General features: G+C 44.3%; 1 protein-coding gene and 1 long non-coding RNA gene across 2 annotated transcripts in view; one reads left to right on the forward strand and one right to left on the reverse strand.

Moving 5' to 3' along the window:
- Positions 1-18,458, reverse strand: part of DUOX2 (dual oxidase 2) — a 34,523-nt gene that overhangs the window by 4,870 nt on the left and 11,195 nt on the right. The window contains exons 12-27 of the mRNA XM_043990292.1: positions 17,319-17,482; positions 16,345-16,520; positions 15,826-15,944; positions 15,290-15,427; positions 14,893-15,006; positions 14,084-14,286; positions 13,450-13,635; positions 11,226-11,457; positions 10,920-11,013; positions 8,172-8,347; positions 5,882-5,899; positions 5,634-5,694; positions 4,590-4,670; positions 2,489-2,667; positions 1,380-1,610; positions 595-694 (exon numbers count right to left, since the gene is read on the reverse strand). Coding sequence (XP_043846227.1) covers positions 595-694; positions 1,380-1,610; positions 2,489-2,667; positions 4,590-4,670; positions 5,634-5,694; positions 5,882-5,899; positions 8,172-8,347; positions 10,920-11,013; positions 11,226-11,457; positions 13,450-13,635; positions 14,084-14,286; positions 14,893-15,006; positions 15,290-15,427; positions 15,826-15,944; positions 16,345-16,520; positions 17,319-17,482 — 2,272 coding nt within the window. The remainder of the gene's footprint in view (positions 1-594; positions 695-1,379; positions 1,611-2,488; positions 2,668-4,589; positions 4,671-5,633; positions 5,695-5,881; positions 5,900-8,171; positions 8,348-10,919; positions 11,014-11,225; positions 11,458-13,449; positions 13,636-14,083; positions 14,287-14,892; positions 15,007-15,289; positions 15,428-15,825; positions 15,945-16,344; positions 16,521-17,318; positions 17,483-18,458) is intronic.
- On the forward strand, positions 11,451-16,338 carry LOC122744678. The gene is made up of 3 exons (XR_006355092.1): positions 11,451-12,089; positions 14,951-15,673; positions 15,944-16,338. It is a non-coding gene; the product is annotated as an uncharacterized LOC122744678 (long non-coding RNA).

The following is an 18,458-nucleotide window of genomic DNA, read 5'->3' on the forward strand; positions in this document are numbered from 1 at the left end:
CTCTCTGTAACTCTCCAGACCATTTGCTTACCCTACAAGTGGCTTAAAGAGAGAGAGATGGAGTGGAGGGATAATAGGATGCATTGTGACTGGCCCTACCCAGGACTGGCCCAGGCTGAGTGCTGGGGCAGCTCTGCTCAAGGAGAGGTGATAAACCCAAAAGGCTAGGCTGGACCTGCCAAGCTCCCATGGCTTTCTTCCTTTGGCTCCAAAGAGAACCAAAGGAGGAGAAGAGATTCTCCAACTCTGCCCCACCAGAAACAAAACAAAACCAAGCCATTGCTAGCCACTCAGCCCAGAGAGGCACAGTCGCTCCCACTTCAAGCAAGAAGTAGTCCTATTGAGTTACTCCTCAAAGACTTCTTGCCACACTCCCCCAGGGGCCCAAGTGAGCTCCACAAAGCTGGCTGGACAAATAAGTAGAGATACTCAGGGCCATTTATGTTCTCTTTCACCCACCTCCAGAAACTACCAAGAGTACAAGTTGTTTCATAGCCTTTTTTTTGTTTTGTTTTGTTTTGTTTGTTTGTTTGTTTCATAGCCTCTTATCACAATTTCCATTTGGCCCAGGAACTTGTCTTTATCTATACTAACCCATCATTCACAAAGACATTTGGGAAGATGCAGGACAGCACGCTGAGTGGACTGACTGAGAAGATGTAGACATTTACCACATGACCGGCACTGTGCAGAACTGTGAAAGAGACATAGGGTCACTTGGGAATAGAGACATAGGAGGGAAAATGAGACTGAGAAAGTGAAAGAAAGATAGAGCAAGGGCAGCTAGGTGGCACCGGCCTTGGATTCAGGAGGACATGAGTTCAAATCCGGCCTCAGACACTTGACACTTACTAGCTGTGTGACCCTGGGCAAGTCACTTAACCCTCATTGCCCAGCAAAAAAAAAAAAAAAAAAAGATATAGCAAGAGAAATAGGAAGACTAAGACAGTAAGAACGACAAGAAGATTAATTAGAGACACAGGGAGAGAACCCATATACTCCAAAGACATAGCAATGGGAAGACCTGAGTTCAAATCCAGCCTCAGATACATATTAGCTGAATGATCTGGGTATCACTTAACCTCTCTATGCCTCCATTTCTTCATCTGTAAAATAATGTTGGCCTCAGTGGTTTCTAAGATCACTTCCAGCTCTGAATGTGTGATCCTATAAAGTTCGATCTTTTCTCTTCTCCCCATGCCATCTTTGAGGCTGGCTCCAAGCCTAACACCAAAGTCACCTCACCTTGAGATAACCCGGGTACCACTCTCCAAGCGCAGCTGAGACCCAAAGCAAAGGCTTGAATGAGGAGTGAAGGAAGAAGGAATGGAATGTGGGGGGCAGGGGGCAGAATCTGAATGCTGTCATGGGTCACTTACTGGATAGGATGAGCCCTGCTATGGCAATCCATCTGTGAAAGTCCACCGCAGCATCGAAGGGCACGTAGCGGTTGAGGAAGGTCTCCCGTAGGAAGGTAATGAGGTTGCGGCACATGGTGAGCAGTATGTAGGAGAAGATGAAGGAGATGCTGGCTGCCGTCCCCCGGGAGAGGATGAGAGCTACAAGTGTAGTTTGTGAGATGCCCGAGTTTGGTGAGGTAAAGGCATAATCTGAGGTAAAGAGTGGAGACAGAATTAGAGTGGGAGCATCTATATCCAAGCGTTTGGGGTGCACAGGAGTCCAGAAACATGGGGTTCCTTGGGAGTAAGGCCTTGTCACTGACAGTACTCTGTGATCATAACACCATCAAAATTGTGTGTGTGTGTGTGTGTGTGTGAGGCAATTGGGGTTAAGTGACTTGCCCAGGGTCACACAGCTAGTAAGTGTTAAGTGTCTGAGGCCAGATTTGAACTCAGATCCTCCTGACTCCAGGGTCAGTGCTCTATCCACTGCACCACCTAGCTGCCCCATAACACCATCAATTTGATTTTTTTTTTGTTTTGTTTTGTTTTAGTGAGGCAATTGGGGTTAAGTGACTTGCCCAGGGTCACACAGCTAGTGATTGTTAAGTGTCTGAGGCCGGATTTGAACTCAGGTAGTCCTGACTCCAGGGCTGGTGCTCTATCCACTGTGCCACCTAGCTGCCCCAACACCATCAATTTGAAAGGAAATTATAGTGGAAGCAAAACTTGGGTTTGATTTAGTGATTTTCCTTAAGATCTAGATGTGATGATGCCTCCCTCATTCAAGAAGGCCCGAGGTGGTCTTTGATTCTAGGATAACATCCAAATACCTCCACTTAGCATTTCATAACCCTCCACTTAGCATGGTGCTTGGTCTATAGTAGGTATTTAATACGTGCTCATTGACAGATTCCTATTTGCCTAGGTCCTATTAGGTGGGCTGGAGGGCTCCCATTTCTCTCCATATTGCCTTTTTCTCATCAAGAGACTCTTTCTCTTGGATTAGGGTTGCTTGGAAACTGTCCCCTTTCTTCTCCCCTCCTACAACTCCCAGAACCTCCCCCACCACACACACACAAACTCACAGTAAAGCCGTTCTACAAACAACCCAGTACTGATGGCAGAGAAGATAGCCACACAGACAATATGTCTACGATAGTTCTCCACAAAGCGCTTAAACTGCTGGATCTTCTGAGAGAGTCGTCCTCCATGAAGCTTTTCCCTCCTGGCCTCTGTGTATAGCCTAGGAGCAAAGGTGTGTGCCCTGGGAGGATGGCAATCAGTCAGTCAGTCAATCAATCAATCAATCTATCTATCTATCAATCTATCATTCAATCAATCAATTTCTAGGCAAAAATGATTCTAAGGTAAAAATGAAACAGGCTCTGCCCCTAAGGAGCTACATACGTCTATGGGGGAAACATCATCTCTATATAAATATAAAACAAATATAAAAGTATATAAATATATTAAAATTTTATATTTGGTGAATATTATATTAAATAATTATTAATTATTACATTTTAATTAATAATTTAATAATGATTAAGCACTAACATATTACATAAATAATTAATATGCTTGAATTCAGGTAATTTATTATTAATTTAATAATTTAGTGGTTGATATGTTTAATAAATAGTTAACATATTTGGAATGAATTAAATGAATATATTTCAATTAAATATAAATATAACATAAATTCTTTGTTGTAAAGGTTAACTCTCTGGGAAGTGGTAGGAATGGGGAAAATTGAGCAGGTATAAAAACAAAAGATATCAATTAAAATATACTTAAAAGTAAATAAGTAAAATAAACAGATAGTTTGAGGGAAAAGGGAATGCAATAGCAGTGGAGGGGAGATCAGAGAAGGCCTCCAGTGAGACATAGCATTCCAAAGGAGTTTTGAAAGATACTTGGGATTCCTAGGAGCAGGGAGAGATGAAGAACGTCATTCCAGGCATAGCAGACAGCCTTCTCCCTCCACAGCCAAAGGTCAGGCAAATATGACATAACACTTGAAGCCATGTCTCTGAGTTTAAGTGGGGAGGGGACTGTCCTGATCTTACACAAACTTCACTCCCTGGTGAAAGTATGGATATCACTTTGGGGTGCACATCTCCTTGAGGAGACGTTTGTAGGGATTGAGCAAAGATTAAGACATGGAGAAAAGTTTTAGCTTTATTTTTCAGGCTGTCTGCTATCTTCCTACCTACCCAATGCATCCTCAACCACAATGCATACTTCCCCCACCCCCATTCTACAGGTTACTCCATCTTGTTTCTGATCCTTAATCCTTTCTTTGCTCAACATCTACTTAAAAATATTTAGGGGGCAGCTAAATGGCACAGTGGATAGAGCACTGGCCCTGGAGTCAGGAGTGCCTGAGTTCAAATTCGAGCTCAGACACTTAACACTTACTAGCTGTGTGACCCTGGGCAAGTCACTTAACCCCAATTGCCTCACCAAAAAAAAAAAAAAAATTAGGAGACAGGTTGACTTCCCTAGCTTCCTTCCCTTTCTTTTTTCCACATGCGTCCTTGACACTACTCCCTTTCCCAAGATTTGGAAGCCTAGGCATTCCTTGATCTGGGAATTGACCATGTAATTGACTTTTTTTTTTTTGGTGAGGCAATTGGGGTTAAGTGACTTGCCCAGGGTCACACAGCTAGTAAGCATCAAGTGTCTGAGGTCAGATTTGAACTTAGGTCCTCCTGAATCCAGGGCAGGTACTCTATCCACTGTGCCACCTAGCTGCCCCCTATGTAATTGACTTTTGAGATGAATCCCTTTGGGCAGGAGGAAGTATTTGGTTAGGAGGGGTCAGCTCAAAAGCTGGTTACAACAGAGGAATTAGAGTTTAGGTATTCATTTTACCCCTTCTGGGGGGGGATCAGTTCCCAAAGAGAATGATACCCCACAATCGTCCTTCATTAGCCAAAGAAATGATAAGGGGAGATTCCACCTCCAAAGCCAAGCAGACATACAGACACACAGAGACACATACAAACACAAAGACACAGAGGCACACAAACATACATACAGACACAGACACATACAGACACACAGACTCTCTCTCTCTCTCTCTCTCTCTCTCTCTCTCTCTCTCTCTCTCTCTCTCTCTCCACACTCAGGGTCTCAGAGGCTCAGCAGGAGCCGTCTCCAGCTGAAGTTTCCAAGACTTACTTCTTGCCAAACCTCTTTCTCATCCCAGTGCTGCCAGGATCTGGGGTCTCTGAAGATATCTCAACTCCATTGAAGTTAGTACTGTGAAAAGAGCAAAGGGGTACATTTTCCTTACCCATATTTAAGAGACCCCTAGCAGTTTAGGGTTGGGGTGAGGGTGGAGGGGGTGTGGTGGTGGAGGTAGGGGAGATCTGATCAGAAAGAAATTAGGAAATGGGAGAGGCTGTATATAAATCAATTTGGAACCCCGCTCCCCTCCCCTTCATTTCCTTGGTCCTATAATAGTGAAAGGCAGAGATTTAACATCCTGGGGCTGGGGTGGGGGAGAAACTAGGTGTTAAAATGGATAGAGCATCAGCACTGGAGTCAGGAGGTTCAAATTAGGCCTCTGACACTTAGTAAACCTATGACCCTTGGGCAAGTCACTTAATCAGACTGACTCCAACAACAACAACAACCACCAAAAAAGATCCTGGAGGGCAATGGGGGTGGTATGTTGGCAGATATTTTCACAACCAGTTCTCCAGGGGAAAACTGTAGACACTTTTAAGTTTAAATTAAATTATTAACATTTTTCTCTAACACTTTCCTGGGTACAGACAATCAACAAAACAATCCAAGCCCTGGTTTGCAGTCTGCTGATTTCCTCCACATAAATGCTCACATTGAGAACGTAACAATTGGCCCTCAGAGCCGGTTAGAGCCGGCTCCAGCACACGCCTCTGGTGAATGGGTGAGGGTAGAATAGGCAAGCCCTACATTTAGAGCTGGAGACAGTTACGGAATAGTGATCAGAGGTCTGGGCTTGGATTCTGACACCTGTGTGATCCTTGTATCATGGTTTGTAGCGTTTGTGTGGGTGGGTATGTGTGTGGGTGGAAGGAGGGTACTAGAAAAGAGCTATCATATCAACCTGCTGTTTCCCTAGGGAGTAATTTAGCTGTTTCTACTTTCCTATACAATGAAGAAAGCAGAGGTGGTAGGCTCAGGAAAAGTCATGGGACCCAACTCTGGTGATGTCTCAGAGCCCCGGTCCCTGCTTACCCTCCCTTTCGGCTTTTGTTGATGAAGGAGACTCGGTTGCTGATATTCGGTTTAAAGATATCTGGAACACCTGGAGAAGAAAACAAGAAGGTGAACAAGCTCCCCAGGAGCTTGGACCAAGACAGCCAGGACAGGTGGCCAGGGGAGGAAATTTCTCTGTCTGGACCCAATCTATAGTGCTTCTTGTTTTTCTGCCTACTCCTTTTATTTTTTAATAATAAAATTTAATTTTCCCCCCAATTACATACTCCTTGTCCCTGCCCCCCCTACCTCCCCCCCAGCTCTTCTGGGGTAGCTAGTTTTCTAATGATAATAATGAAGATGGGTGTTTTTATGTTGCTTTATAGTTTGTAGAGCACTTTAATGTTATAAATAAATAATACAATTAATCATTTTAATATTAGCTTGTTGTAACTCCAAACTTTTTAAAAAGCAAATGTTAAGGGCAGCTAGGTGGTGCAGTGGATAGAGCACCGGCCCTGGATTCAGGAGTACCTGAGTTCAAATCTGGCCTCAGACACTTGACACTTACTAGCTGTGTGATCCTGGGCAAGTCACTTAACCCCCATTGCCCCACAAAACCAAAAAAACCAAAAAACAAAAGCAAATGTTAAAATTGTTTTAACATATAATTGGGGGAAAATAAAACATATTTTTAAAAAATAATAATAATATTAGCTTATTTGATTCTCACTTTTTTTTTTTGGTGGGGCAATGGGGGTTAAGTGACTTGCCCAGGGTCACACAGCTAGTAAGTGTCAAGTGTTGGAAGTCAAATTTGAACTCAGGTACTCCTGAATCCAGAGCCGGTGCTTTATCCACTGCGCCACCTAGCTACCCCCCTGATCCTCACATTTTGATGAAGTAGATACTATTATTTTGCCCATTTTATAGATATGGAAACTAAGGCCAAGAGAAGTTGACCCTTTCTGAGGGGTTACATGACTATTAAGTGTCAATAAACAAGTGAATGGGGACTGCTAGGTGGCGCAGTGGATAGAGCACCGGCCCTGGAGTCAGGGGGACCTGAGTTCAAATCTGACCTCAGACACTTGACACTTACTAGCTGTGTGACCTTGGGCAAGTCACTTAACCCCAATTGCCTCACCAAATAAATAAATAAATAAAACCCACAAATAAATGAATAAATAAATAAGTGAACGAGGCAGGATTAGAACTCAAGTTTTCCTGACTCAAAGTGCAACAGTCTATCTACCTAGCTGCCTTCTGTGTTGCTTGTAACCTGGCTACATCTGAATCTCTTACTCCAGCACAGGGATTCTTAACCTGGGTACCAGGAATGTGATTTTGATATTTTGGTAACTATATATATATATTTTTTTCCCCTTGTTTCTCTATGTATCTTAATTTGTGCGTTTTAAAAACATCATCCTGAGAAGGGGTCCATAAACTGCCCAAAGGATTCAGGACACAAAGAAAGATTAAGAACCCATGTTCTTGGGGGGCAGCTAGGTGGCACAGTGGATAAAACACCGGCCCTGGATTCAGGAAGACCTGAGTTCAAATGTGACCTCAGACACTTGACACTTACTAGCAGCTGTGTGACCCTGGACAAATCACCTAACCCTCATTGCCCCGCAAAAAAAACCCCCAAACAAACAAACAAAAGAACCCATGTTCTTGAGAGTAGAACAGTATCCCCTTACTTCTATCCTCAACAGCCAAAGTTTTCTCTCTTTGGTTTTGATTTGCCCTAATAAGCCTCTTACCAGTCACTTCCTCAGTGACCCTCCCTGGGGTCACTTCCAATGTCACACAGGTAAAGTGAAAAAGATGGAACCTGATCCCAAGCCCTCCCACTTCAAATGCAACATTTCTTCTGTATCAGGCTAGAAAACACACACACATGTGTATATATACATACATACATATATACATATACATATATAAAAACAAATGCTTATATATATATATGAGCATGTACAGATATACGTATGTATGTGTGTGTACATATACACACACATACATACAAGAGAGATCTCAATTACATGTTATACATCAGGGCTTCTTAAACTGTTTCCATTAGTGTCCCCTCTTCACCTAGGAAATTTTTACATGACCCCAGGTATATAAAATAGGTATACATAAACTTTTATTGTTGCCAAATTTTTCCACAACCCCCACATTCAGTTATGTGACCCCATATGGGGGTCGTGATCCACAGTTTAAGAAACTTTGCTATATACGATCATTTTCTCCTTAGGTTTCTTGTCCTGAAAGTGTACCTAGGTGATTCAGTGAATAGAGTGCCAGGGATCTGAGTTCAAATGTGACCTCAGACACTTACTAGCTCTTTGACCCTGGGCAAGTCACTTAACTTCCTCCTCAGTTTCCTCATCTGTAAAATAGAGATAATAATAGTATCTACCTCCCAGGATTATTGTGAGGATCAAATGAGGTAATGATTATAAAGCACTTAGCACAGTCTATGGCACACTATATAAATGTCAGCTGCTATTATTATTGTTGTTGTTGTTGTTATTATTCCTTCTGCTTCATTCCCTCCTTTTCTTTCACCTTTGACACAAAGCTGGGTGCGGCGGAGTTCACTGTCGTGGTCTCTTAGCATGAAGTGGAAATCTTCCCAAGTCAGTTCCTCCTTGTCTTGGAAGCCAGACTCACGGAACATGGACTCCACCACCTCAGCCAGCTGGGCCTTGGACAGGCAGTTGTTGGAGATCTCAATGAAGGATCTGATTAAGAACAGAGCAGAAAGTAAGTAGTCGTCTAGTGTGGTCAGGCTCTAGGCAGGCCTGACTGATGGATAATAATCAGGGCAGGGTAGGGCAGGAAGACTTGAGGATTATTTTTTGTGTTATCAGTGACCCAGGAAGTGGAGTTGAAAATGCACACGTTAAAAAGTCTGCAGTTGACACTAAGCTGGGTGGGGTTGCTAACAGCTCATTATACTGGAACTGAACCAAAAGTGACCTTGACCAACTGGAGAAATTGTCCATCAAAAAAGCAAGGCAAGGGGGCAGCTAGATGGCGCAGTGGATAGAGCACCGACCCTGGAGTCAGGAGGACCTGAGTTCAAATCCGGCCTTAGACACTTAACACTTACTAGCTGTGTGACCCTGGGCAAGTCACTTAACCCCAATTGCCTCACTTAAAAAAAAAAAAAAGCAAGGCAACCTATTAGAAAGAATATTGGGAGATGGGAGCTTTAGACCTAGCTCTGACACCAGATAACTGTACAATCTTGGAGAAGTCACTTCATTTATGTGAGCCCAATTTTCTCATCTATGATTCTGGCAAAATGAACATCTTAGCACTGGTAGGAACCCAACCTTCCTTGTATCATCTCTCTCCCTATCTGGTGCTATACCAGGCCTCACTTCTGTTCTTACCATCTTCACAAGCCTTCATTGGTGGGAACAGTAATGGCAAGTATAGTGAATAGATGCCTGCAAAAATAGTTATGAAAGACACTGAAGGTCATGGGGTCATAGATTAGAAATGGAAGAGATCTTAGAAGTCATCTAGTCAAGCCTAGAGGGAACTAGTGGCACCGAGGATAGAGTACTAGGCTTTAAGTCAGCAAGACCTGAGTTCTAATCCTATCTCAGACAACAGTTTGATGCTGGGCAAATCACTTCAGCTCTGCCTGCCCCACTTCCCTCATCTGTTAAGATGGGAATAAAAATAACACCTGTCTCCCAGGGCTGTTGTACTGATATGATAATATTTTATATATTGCACTTTTCAAGCCTTAAAACCACTACATAAATGCTACCTATTGTTAGTTATAACTAAGCTTCTTAATTTGTAAGATGAGGAAACTGGGTACTCATAAGGTCATACGTCTCTCCAGATCTACAGTAGATAGGCATGAACCACACTGGGTTATCTCCAGTCTTTCACAAGACAGGGCATTGAGCAGATGGACTTGGCTTTCCTGCCCTTGTCTGAGTCACTTCCTCAGTGACCCCCTCTGGGTCCCATAGACAAGTGCAGAGATAGGATTTGAACCCAGGTCCTTCCAATACTTTTTCCATTTATGATATGCATGATTAGAGATATTTCAGTCACATGCTATATGTGACCCATGAAATTTGCAAGAACTGAGGAGTGGGTTTCCTATTATACTTGGCCTTGCTTTAACACTTTTAGAGAACTGTGCCCAATTTGTGTTTCTAAAGTTTGAGAAGGAAGCAGAGAAAGTGGATGAAGCCCAAAGCAACAGCAAAGAGACAGGCAGATTAGAGGACTGTGGGCTGCTTAACCCAAAGAGGAGATTAATGTGTTATATAAGAACAGTCCAAGTATATTACAGTTATTATGAAAAAGATGCTCATTAATTTTCTCTAGATAAATGCTCACAGAAGAACAAATGAACAAAAAAATGGACTTATGTTGTGGAAAGAAAGCTGGGTTGGTGATAAGAACAGACTTTTTTTTTTTTTAAGTGAGGCAATTGGGGTTAAGTGACTTGCCCAGGGTCACACAGCTAGTAAGTGTCAAGTGTCTGAGGCCGGATTTGAACTCAGCTCCTCCTGAATCCAAGGTCGGTGCTCTATCCATTATGCCACCTAGCTGCCCTGGGTTGGTGATAAGAAAGAATGCCTTGATTGCCACTGTAATTAATGGGGGCTAGATGACCAAGGGAGATTCATTTAATTCATCCAATTCATTCATTCATTCATTCGTCTGTTCATTCATTCAAGTAATAAAATTATGATGTCTGAGGTCCCTCCATGTCTAACACTATGATTTTAGTATTTATTGAACACTTATTAATAGTATCATACTAGGGATTGCAGTGTGTCTCTCTGAGGTGGGGGTGGGCAGAATTAGAGAGTACAAAGATATCCAGGGGAAGTGTAACAATTTTTCTTCCTGGACATTTTTTTCTTTTTTCTTTTTTTTTTTTTTTTTGGTGAGGCAATTGGGGTTAAGTGACTTGTCCAGGGTCACACAGCTAGTAAGTGTCAAAGGTCTGAGGCCAGATTTAAACTCAGGTCCTCCTGAATCCAGGGCCGGTGCTCTATCCACTGTGCCACCTAGCTGCCCCCTGGACATTTTTTAAATGGGATTTTGGGGTCTGATTTGGACATTTTAGGTGTAACACTTCCTGAAGTCTGTGGAAAGACCTAGTGAACTCTTGCATTCCCTTGCATCTTATAAAACTTCCTTGCAGATATCTCTCATGCCCTCATTTTAACTTCCTGCGGGAAAAATATTTCTCTACCCATGAAATTCCCTTTCTGTGACTTTTTTTGCTGGAATCCCACCCTAAGTCCCAAACACCAGAGCCGCCCATACCGCATCATGGTAGAGAACTCCTCCTTGGAGAGGAAGCCATTTTCATCTAGATCATACATGGTAAACATGAGCTTGGACTTATCTTCTGGGGAGCCTAGGAGGACAGGGAGAGAAATTGAGATTTCTGCCAGCCTTCATAGGATGTTGAGTCCCTTCAATCCTTTCTCAGGCTGAAGTCAGGCAGGGGACCCAGGGATCAGAGACAGCCAGGGTAGGGCAAGGAGGAGAGTAATGGGAACTCTGGAGGCTGGTTGGATGTGTAGCCTGGACCCAGCCCAGACTAATTCATCACCTCCCCTCCTCTACCTTTCATGAAGATCACCAGGATGTCTAGGAATTCTCGGAATGATAAGTAGCCATTGTTGTCTTTGTCTGCCAGAGTGAACATGGACTCTACAAACATGGCCTGAGGCTTGAGGCCAAGGGACTCTGCAAATTCAGCCCTGCTCAGCTCACAGGCCAGGGCCTCTCGCACCTTCTGAGATAAGTCTGAGTCAGGAGGCCGGCTGCCTGTTTCTTCCTGGTCAATGTTCAGCACCTAAAATTGGACAGTGGAGAAAACAACAGGAGAGAAGAGAATTCAGGCCCAGGGGGCAAAGCCAGCTCTAAGTATCATTTTCTCTTCTTGGGTACAAGTGTAACAGATGTTTTGTAATTTACTATTTTATATTTTCCCAATTACATGTAAAAACAGTTTTAACATTCTTCTCCCCCCCCCCCAGTTTTGAGTTCCAAATTCTCTCCCTTCCTCTCCTGCCCCGCTCATTGAAAAGGCAAGCAATTTGACATAGGTTATACATGGTAACAGATATTTTAGAAAAGTTGTATGTGATGGCTCTATTCATTTCAGTTCAACAACAAACATTGATTAGGGTCAGCTTTACCTTTAGGTACACTTTACCTTCCTCCCACTTTGGGGCCAAGGAAGGGGAAATTTCTAGTTAGTTAAGGGGCTAACCCTTTGCCAATAATTTGTAGGTTTTCTGTCTGCTAGAGAGCAAACTTGAAAAGCTCTAAAGACTAGAAGTCGAACCAATGACATACCTTAAAAGAAAGCAAGCTGGGGGCAGCTAGGTGGTGCAGTGGATAGAGCATCGGCCCTGGAGTGAGGAGGACCTGAGTTCAAATCCAACCTCGGACACTTGACACATACTAGCTGTGTGACCCTGGGTAAGTCACTTAACCCCAATTGCTTCACCAAAAAAACAAAACCGCACCAAAAAAACACCCCAAAAAGAAAGCAAGCACATAATAAAGAGCTACAGTTTCAGCTATAATCCTCTTTTTCTGTTTTACTCTGTATATGAAAATGACCATTTTATTTAGTGTTTGGTAAGTTCAGAAGAACATTTTTTAAAAAGAGAGAGGGAGTGGGGCAGCTAGGTGGTACAGTGGATAAAGCACCAGCCCTGGATTCAGGAAGACCTGAGTTCATATCTGGTTTCAGACACTTGACACTTACTAGCTGTGTGACCTTGGGCAAGTCACTTAACCCTCATTGCCCCCCCCCCAAAAAAAAGAGAGAGGGAGTACAATTGAAATTATTAAAATGGACCATTGAGTTTAATCTAGAGGGCCATGGAATTGATTCTAAATAAACAAATCCCAAATGGGGATTTTTCTCTTCTGGAGTCACGGAGGAGCTAGATGCATCGTGGCCAGAGGACCAAGGCAGGTGCCAGAAATTTTAACTAGATCATTGGATTTTTAGAGTTGTAAGAAACATTAGAGATCATTGAGTCCAATGCCTTTATTTTACAGATGAGAAAAATAAGGAACAGAAAGCAAAAGTCCAACTCCAGGACTCTTTTTCTACAATAACAAGTTAACTTGATCACTTTGAAGCAAAGTATAATCCAGTAATTTTTTGATTCCTGTCAGGGGAAAAATACTTTCTAAACCATAAAGTGGGCTATTGTTATTTTTCTTGGAAGAAGACAAAATCCCTGGATGAATGAAGTATTAAGTGCCTACTGTGTGATAGGCACTGGGGATACAAGGACAAAGAATGAAACAGTATGCACCACCAAACAAGTTTAGTTTTTAAAGTCCTAACCTATCTCTCCAATCTCACTGGGCATTCCTCCTTCTCCCACACACTGGGATTCAACCAAACTGACTTTATTCTGTTCCTTACACATGAAACTCCAATTCTAGCTCCATGCCTTTGCACTGGTAAATAGAGCTGTTCTCCAGAATTTCTGGTTTTAGCGACCATGGTCCTTGCTACTTGGGACTGGGGAAGAAAATTAGAGCCCTGACAGCTAGTCTCAGAAGACATTTTCCTGGGGCTTGAGTACTGGGAGAAGACCTAAAGCTGCCATAGGCACACTCAAGGTAAAGTGATGAGTAAAGATGACTAACATTGTGCCAGCACTGACAGTGCCCATTTGGCTTTTGGTGCAAGAAGTCTTGGGGGATGGCAAGCACAAGTATAGTAGGCCTCACCTTAGAAGAGCTCTCTGCCCCACTTCAGGTTTCCCACTCCCCCTAACTACCCACCCCTTGCCTACTGCACCAGCCATGGTACCTGTGCAAAAAGGTGCCTAAAAAAAGTCTCTAGGATGTTCCCTCGCTGCTGCTTGGTCACAGCTTTTTTGAGCAGGTCTCGCTCCCCCATCTCTGACAGCACAAAGTCCAGGCTCCAATGGGCACAGTAACCCTGAAGGTGCCGGACAAAGATAGTCCGCTCTTCGTTACAGTTGAACCTCAGCACCTAGGGCAAAAGCAAAAGAAGGGGTGCTCTGAGTTGAAACTTCTAGTTCAGTCTCCCAAGGAGCATCCCCCTCAAACTCAGAAGGACTCTCTGGATGAGGGAAGGATGCAACAATTCTCCTTAGCATAGCCATGGTGGGGGGGAAGGTTAACTAAGGGTAGTGAGCAAGGGGAGACTATAATAGGATAAGTGAATCTGAGTTTGGGTCACCTCTAAAAAGGAACCAAGGGGGGCAGCTAGGTGGCGCAATGGATAGAGCACTGCCTCTGGATTCAGGAGGACCTGAGTTCAAATCTGGCCTTAGACACTTGACACTTACTAGCTGTGTGACCCTGGGCAAGTCACTTAATCCCCATTGCCCTGCCAAAAAAAAAAGGAACCAAGAATCCAGGGTGTGGCAAGCAGGGGATAGAAGGGGGAACAAAGGGGAAGTTCACAGGGACCATACCAGGTCATATTCCTTGGGAATCTTGAGTAGTAGCATCTGGCAGCCCCGGTTGTTTGACTGGATCACGTTCATCTGCTGTAAAGGCTGGAGCTGGATGGTGCGGATCAGAGATTGCTGTTCATCCAGCACTCGGAGGGATCTCTCTGGGAGCAGATGTAGGTAGATGGGACAGCTCCTCTTGCTTGGGCCTAGCCACTCCATTGCTGGTGAGGAGAGGGGGATTAGGGCAGGATGGGAAGAGGGAGAGCTCAAGGCCAGATGTTCAATCCCTCCTCCAGCCCTCTATACTCAGGTGTGAGCCTTTGTCGCTTAGATTGGTCCTGCTCATTTGGAAACCTCCTGGTCTGGAATCCACCTTCACCTAGATTCCCTTCCCTCCATTAACCCCCACCTCACCTGGTCTCTTTTTCACTTGACCCCTACCTCTCCTGGATCCTTTCCTTCCATTAACCCCCACCTCACCTGGTCTCTTCTTCACTTGACTCCTACCTCTCCTGGATCCCTTCCCTCCATTGACCCCCATCTCTTTCATCTGACCCTCACCTCTCCTGAATCTCTTCCTTCCATTGACCCCCACCTCATGTGCTCCCTCCTTGACCTGACCCCCGCCCCTCATGGATCTCTTCCCCTGGCCACTCCCTTACTCCTTTTCTCCCCCCCACCCCAGGGCAATGAGGGTTAAGTGACTTGCCCAGGGTCACACAGCTAGTAAGTGTCTGAGGCTGGGTTTGAACTCAGGTCCTCCTGAATCCAAGGCTGGTGCCTTATCTACTGTGCCACCTAGCTGCCCCCCCTACTCCTTTTCTCACCTGCTACCCCATCCATGGGCATTTCCTTCTTTATGTTCTGTTTCTCTTTATTCTGCAGCTTCTTGAACTCTCTGCCTCGGAAATGTGCCACCACCCAGGCAATGAACAGACTCACTGGAATGGGGAAGGAAGAGGCGGAATGTGAGGATCAGTAGGGACTCATCAGAGGCAGAACTCCAGCCCCCTAATCATACCAAGTTTCCCTGAGAGTTGCTGCCATTGTCTCCTTTGTACCCAAGCCATCCTTGAGTCCAGATCCCAGAAAAGGGTGTCTGGGTAATTCATATAGCGTGTATTGGGATGTAGTCCCAGGGCTCTGGGACAACCAGGGGAATGGCTTATAATTTGGGGGAGGGTTGGGGAAAGAAAAACAGAGTAGAAGAGAAACATGATTTACCTAAAGGGAGAAAGAAGAGGGCTACAATAGTAACCCCAAAGCCAGGACCACTGCCTTCGAAGTAGTCAAACACTGTCATATTCACACAAGGCGGCAAGATACTTTCTTCAAGCTGCTGGGGTTGTGGACAGGGGGCTCCTGGAGAAAAGAGAAACATCAGAACTTGAGGCATGGAACTGCTCCCTAAAGATTCTGTCCCTCACTCATCTTCCCTCTCTTTCTCTTATGAGCACCAAAGGCACTGGGATATTCCAAACTCCTGCTTATCCATGGGCACCTTGGCACATCCATTATTGCACAACTACCAAGCACAAACCACTGGGCTACTGAGGTCCTTCCTAGCTGAAGTTTTGCAGCTCTGTCCAGGACAAGACATTGAGTCAGGTACACTTGGCTTCCAAGACACTTGCTGGGTCACAACCAACCATAGTCATACAATAATGGTCACTTCCACAGTGACTCCCTCTGCATTCCCTACTCCCAATAAATCTCTTCAAGGTCCCTTCTGTCAGGGTCCCTCTTCCACAGCCACTTACCCTCATGCCAGAAAAAGACATTAGGCTGCAGGTCATCAGAACTAATGTTAAGGACAGCTACCAAGACATCATGGAGGGTTGTGTTTCGAATCTCAGCGATCTCCTCATCCTTAAACAGCCTAGGTGGAGGAAGGAGAGAAGTGGAGGATGACTGGAATGAATGAAGAGGATGGTAGATCCACAGCATCCTCACAGCCCCGGGAGCCAATATCAGGAAAAGGTCACACAAGTGATGAGGTGAAGTGGGAGGGGAAGGAAAGAATGAGAATGAGATAAAGGGCAGGTCTGAGGATTCAAGGTTCATGGGAGGGGTAAAAGGAAACAAGGACTAAGGCCCATGCTGGAGATGCTTGTTGGACGGGGGAGTTCTGGGGTTCATGCAAGGGAACAGTATAAAGGATGAAGATGTTTCCTGAAGCCTAGGCTAGGATCACGTGTCAGAGAGCAAGAGGATTCGGTATCTCTGCTGGGGGCCAGTTTGGGGGATGAGGTCTCTGGAAATTCTAGACAGGCTCTCACCCATTTCTTTTGTTCTCAAACCAGTACCGGTCCCCATCTCGTAACCGAACAAACTGGTCAAAAACAATGTTGCTGAATAAGGGTCCAGGGGTCCCATGGCTCTCCAAGAGGCCTCCTGGGAGCAGCTCCAGATGAGACAGGCTATACTTGTACAAGGTGGCTATTGCCTCCAGAACCTGGGAATGAAGAAGCAAGGAAAATAGGACCCTGTTCCTGGTGTTGGAAGCAGCAGGATAGGCAGGCAGGCTTCCTCCTCCTGTGCCTTGTAGAATGCTCTTCTCATGTGCTGAAGTCCTTAATCAGCCTGTTCCCTTGTGAATGGGTTGGGGGCTGGGCCGGAGGGGCAGAGGATGGACAAGAGAGGTTGAAGGAAACTCACTGAGTTAGAAGAGGTCAGCAGAAGGAATGGGCCATCTCTCCCCATCACTATACCGATTGTCAGGCTGTCTTCCCCAGTACTTCTTGCCTCCCCTCACAATCCCCCCCAAGATCATAGGCAGCCTCTCTGGGGTATGTGCTTTTCTCCATTCTTCTCTCTCTTCCATATGAATAAGCCCCAGGTGCTGGAATTTCTTAGTTATAGCTCTAAGTACTGGGAGGAGGCTGATGTCTTTCCAGCCCTTAGAGACAGTCCTTGGGGCCTTATGTCTACAGCAACAGCTGCCCAAAAGTCTGACTTTTTATTCCTGACTTCTCATTTACCCTCTCACTCTTTCTTAGATGACCCCGATCCTTCTTGGGGGTGATCCCCCATGAGTCCTCTTGGTTCAGGGCTCAATACTTCTCTGGGAACACTTTGGGATACTGTCAGGTGTCTGGGGATTGATTAGTGAGTGTTGTCATTATTTTGGGGTCCCGCTTGGCTCGGGATAGTTGGCAACCTAAAGGGAGCTTGGGTGGGGGGTGGGGGAAGCACTTGGCCTGGGAAGGGGTGCTTTTCTGGGGACCATCCCTGACTAGAGAGTATTCCTTACATTGGGCTCCAGGTTAGGGTTGAGGGCACTCCAGTTCGTCAGGGGCTTCAACCCAATGGCTTCAAGGGCCCGGTTGTAGCTGGGCAGTCCCAGGTCGCGGCCTCTCTGAATGCTGCTGGCCACATAGTCTGTTCGTGAGAACCTGCCAGGGCCAGGCCAGTAATCTGGGAAAAGCAGATAGGCAGTCAGTCCCATGTTAGAGGCTGTATCAGGCTGGGGCTCCTGGCACCATCATCACCATCTTCTCACTTTACCCATTTCTCTTTACTCTTTAGTCACTGCCCACTGTGTCACCCCCCTCCCCAAGGGGAGAAAAGAGTCAGCCCTTACTGACCACAAGAAACTCAGGGGCATAGTAGAGCACTGGACTTAGAGTTAGGAAAACCTGATTCTGAATCCAGCCTGAGACACAACTATCTGTATGACCCTGAGCAACTCACTTGACCTGTCTACCTCAGTTTCCTCATCTGAAAAATGAGGATAAAAATAGCATCTACCTCCCAGGGAAAGGGAAAAAATGAGATAATTGTAAAGTGCTTTATAAACCTCAAATATAGTCTATATATAAATGGATATGTGTGTAAGTCTCTATATAGCATATATATATTGTACATATATATTACTATATATTAGCACATGTGTATATACATATATACATGATATATTCACATATATATGTGTGTATGTATAGTCTAGCTATTATTATATATGTATAGATAGTATATATGCTGGTTGTTATATATGTATAGATAATATATATGCTGGCAATTGTCATATACGTATAGATAATATATGTGCTGGTTATATATGTACAGATAATATATATGCTGGTTGTTATATATGTATAAATAATATATGTGCTGGTTATTATATATGTGTAGATAATACACATGTGCTGATTATTATACATGTACAGATAATATATGTGCTGGTTATTATATATGTGTAGATAATACATATGTGCTGATTATTATACATGTACAGATAATATATGTGCTGGTTATTATATATGTGTAGGTAATACATATGTGCTGATTATTATACATGTACAGATAATATATGTGCTGCTTATTATGTATGTGTAGATAATATGTGTGTGTGTGCTGGTTATTATATATGTACAGATAATGTATATGCTGG

Source organism: Dromiciops gliroides, chromosome 2, assembly GCF_019393635.1.
Source record: "Dromiciops gliroides isolate mDroGli1 chromosome 2, mDroGli1.pri, whole genome shotgun sequence".
Classification (NCBI taxonomy): domain Eukaryota; kingdom Metazoa; phylum Chordata; class Mammalia; order Microbiotheria; family Microbiotheriidae; genus Dromiciops; species Dromiciops gliroides.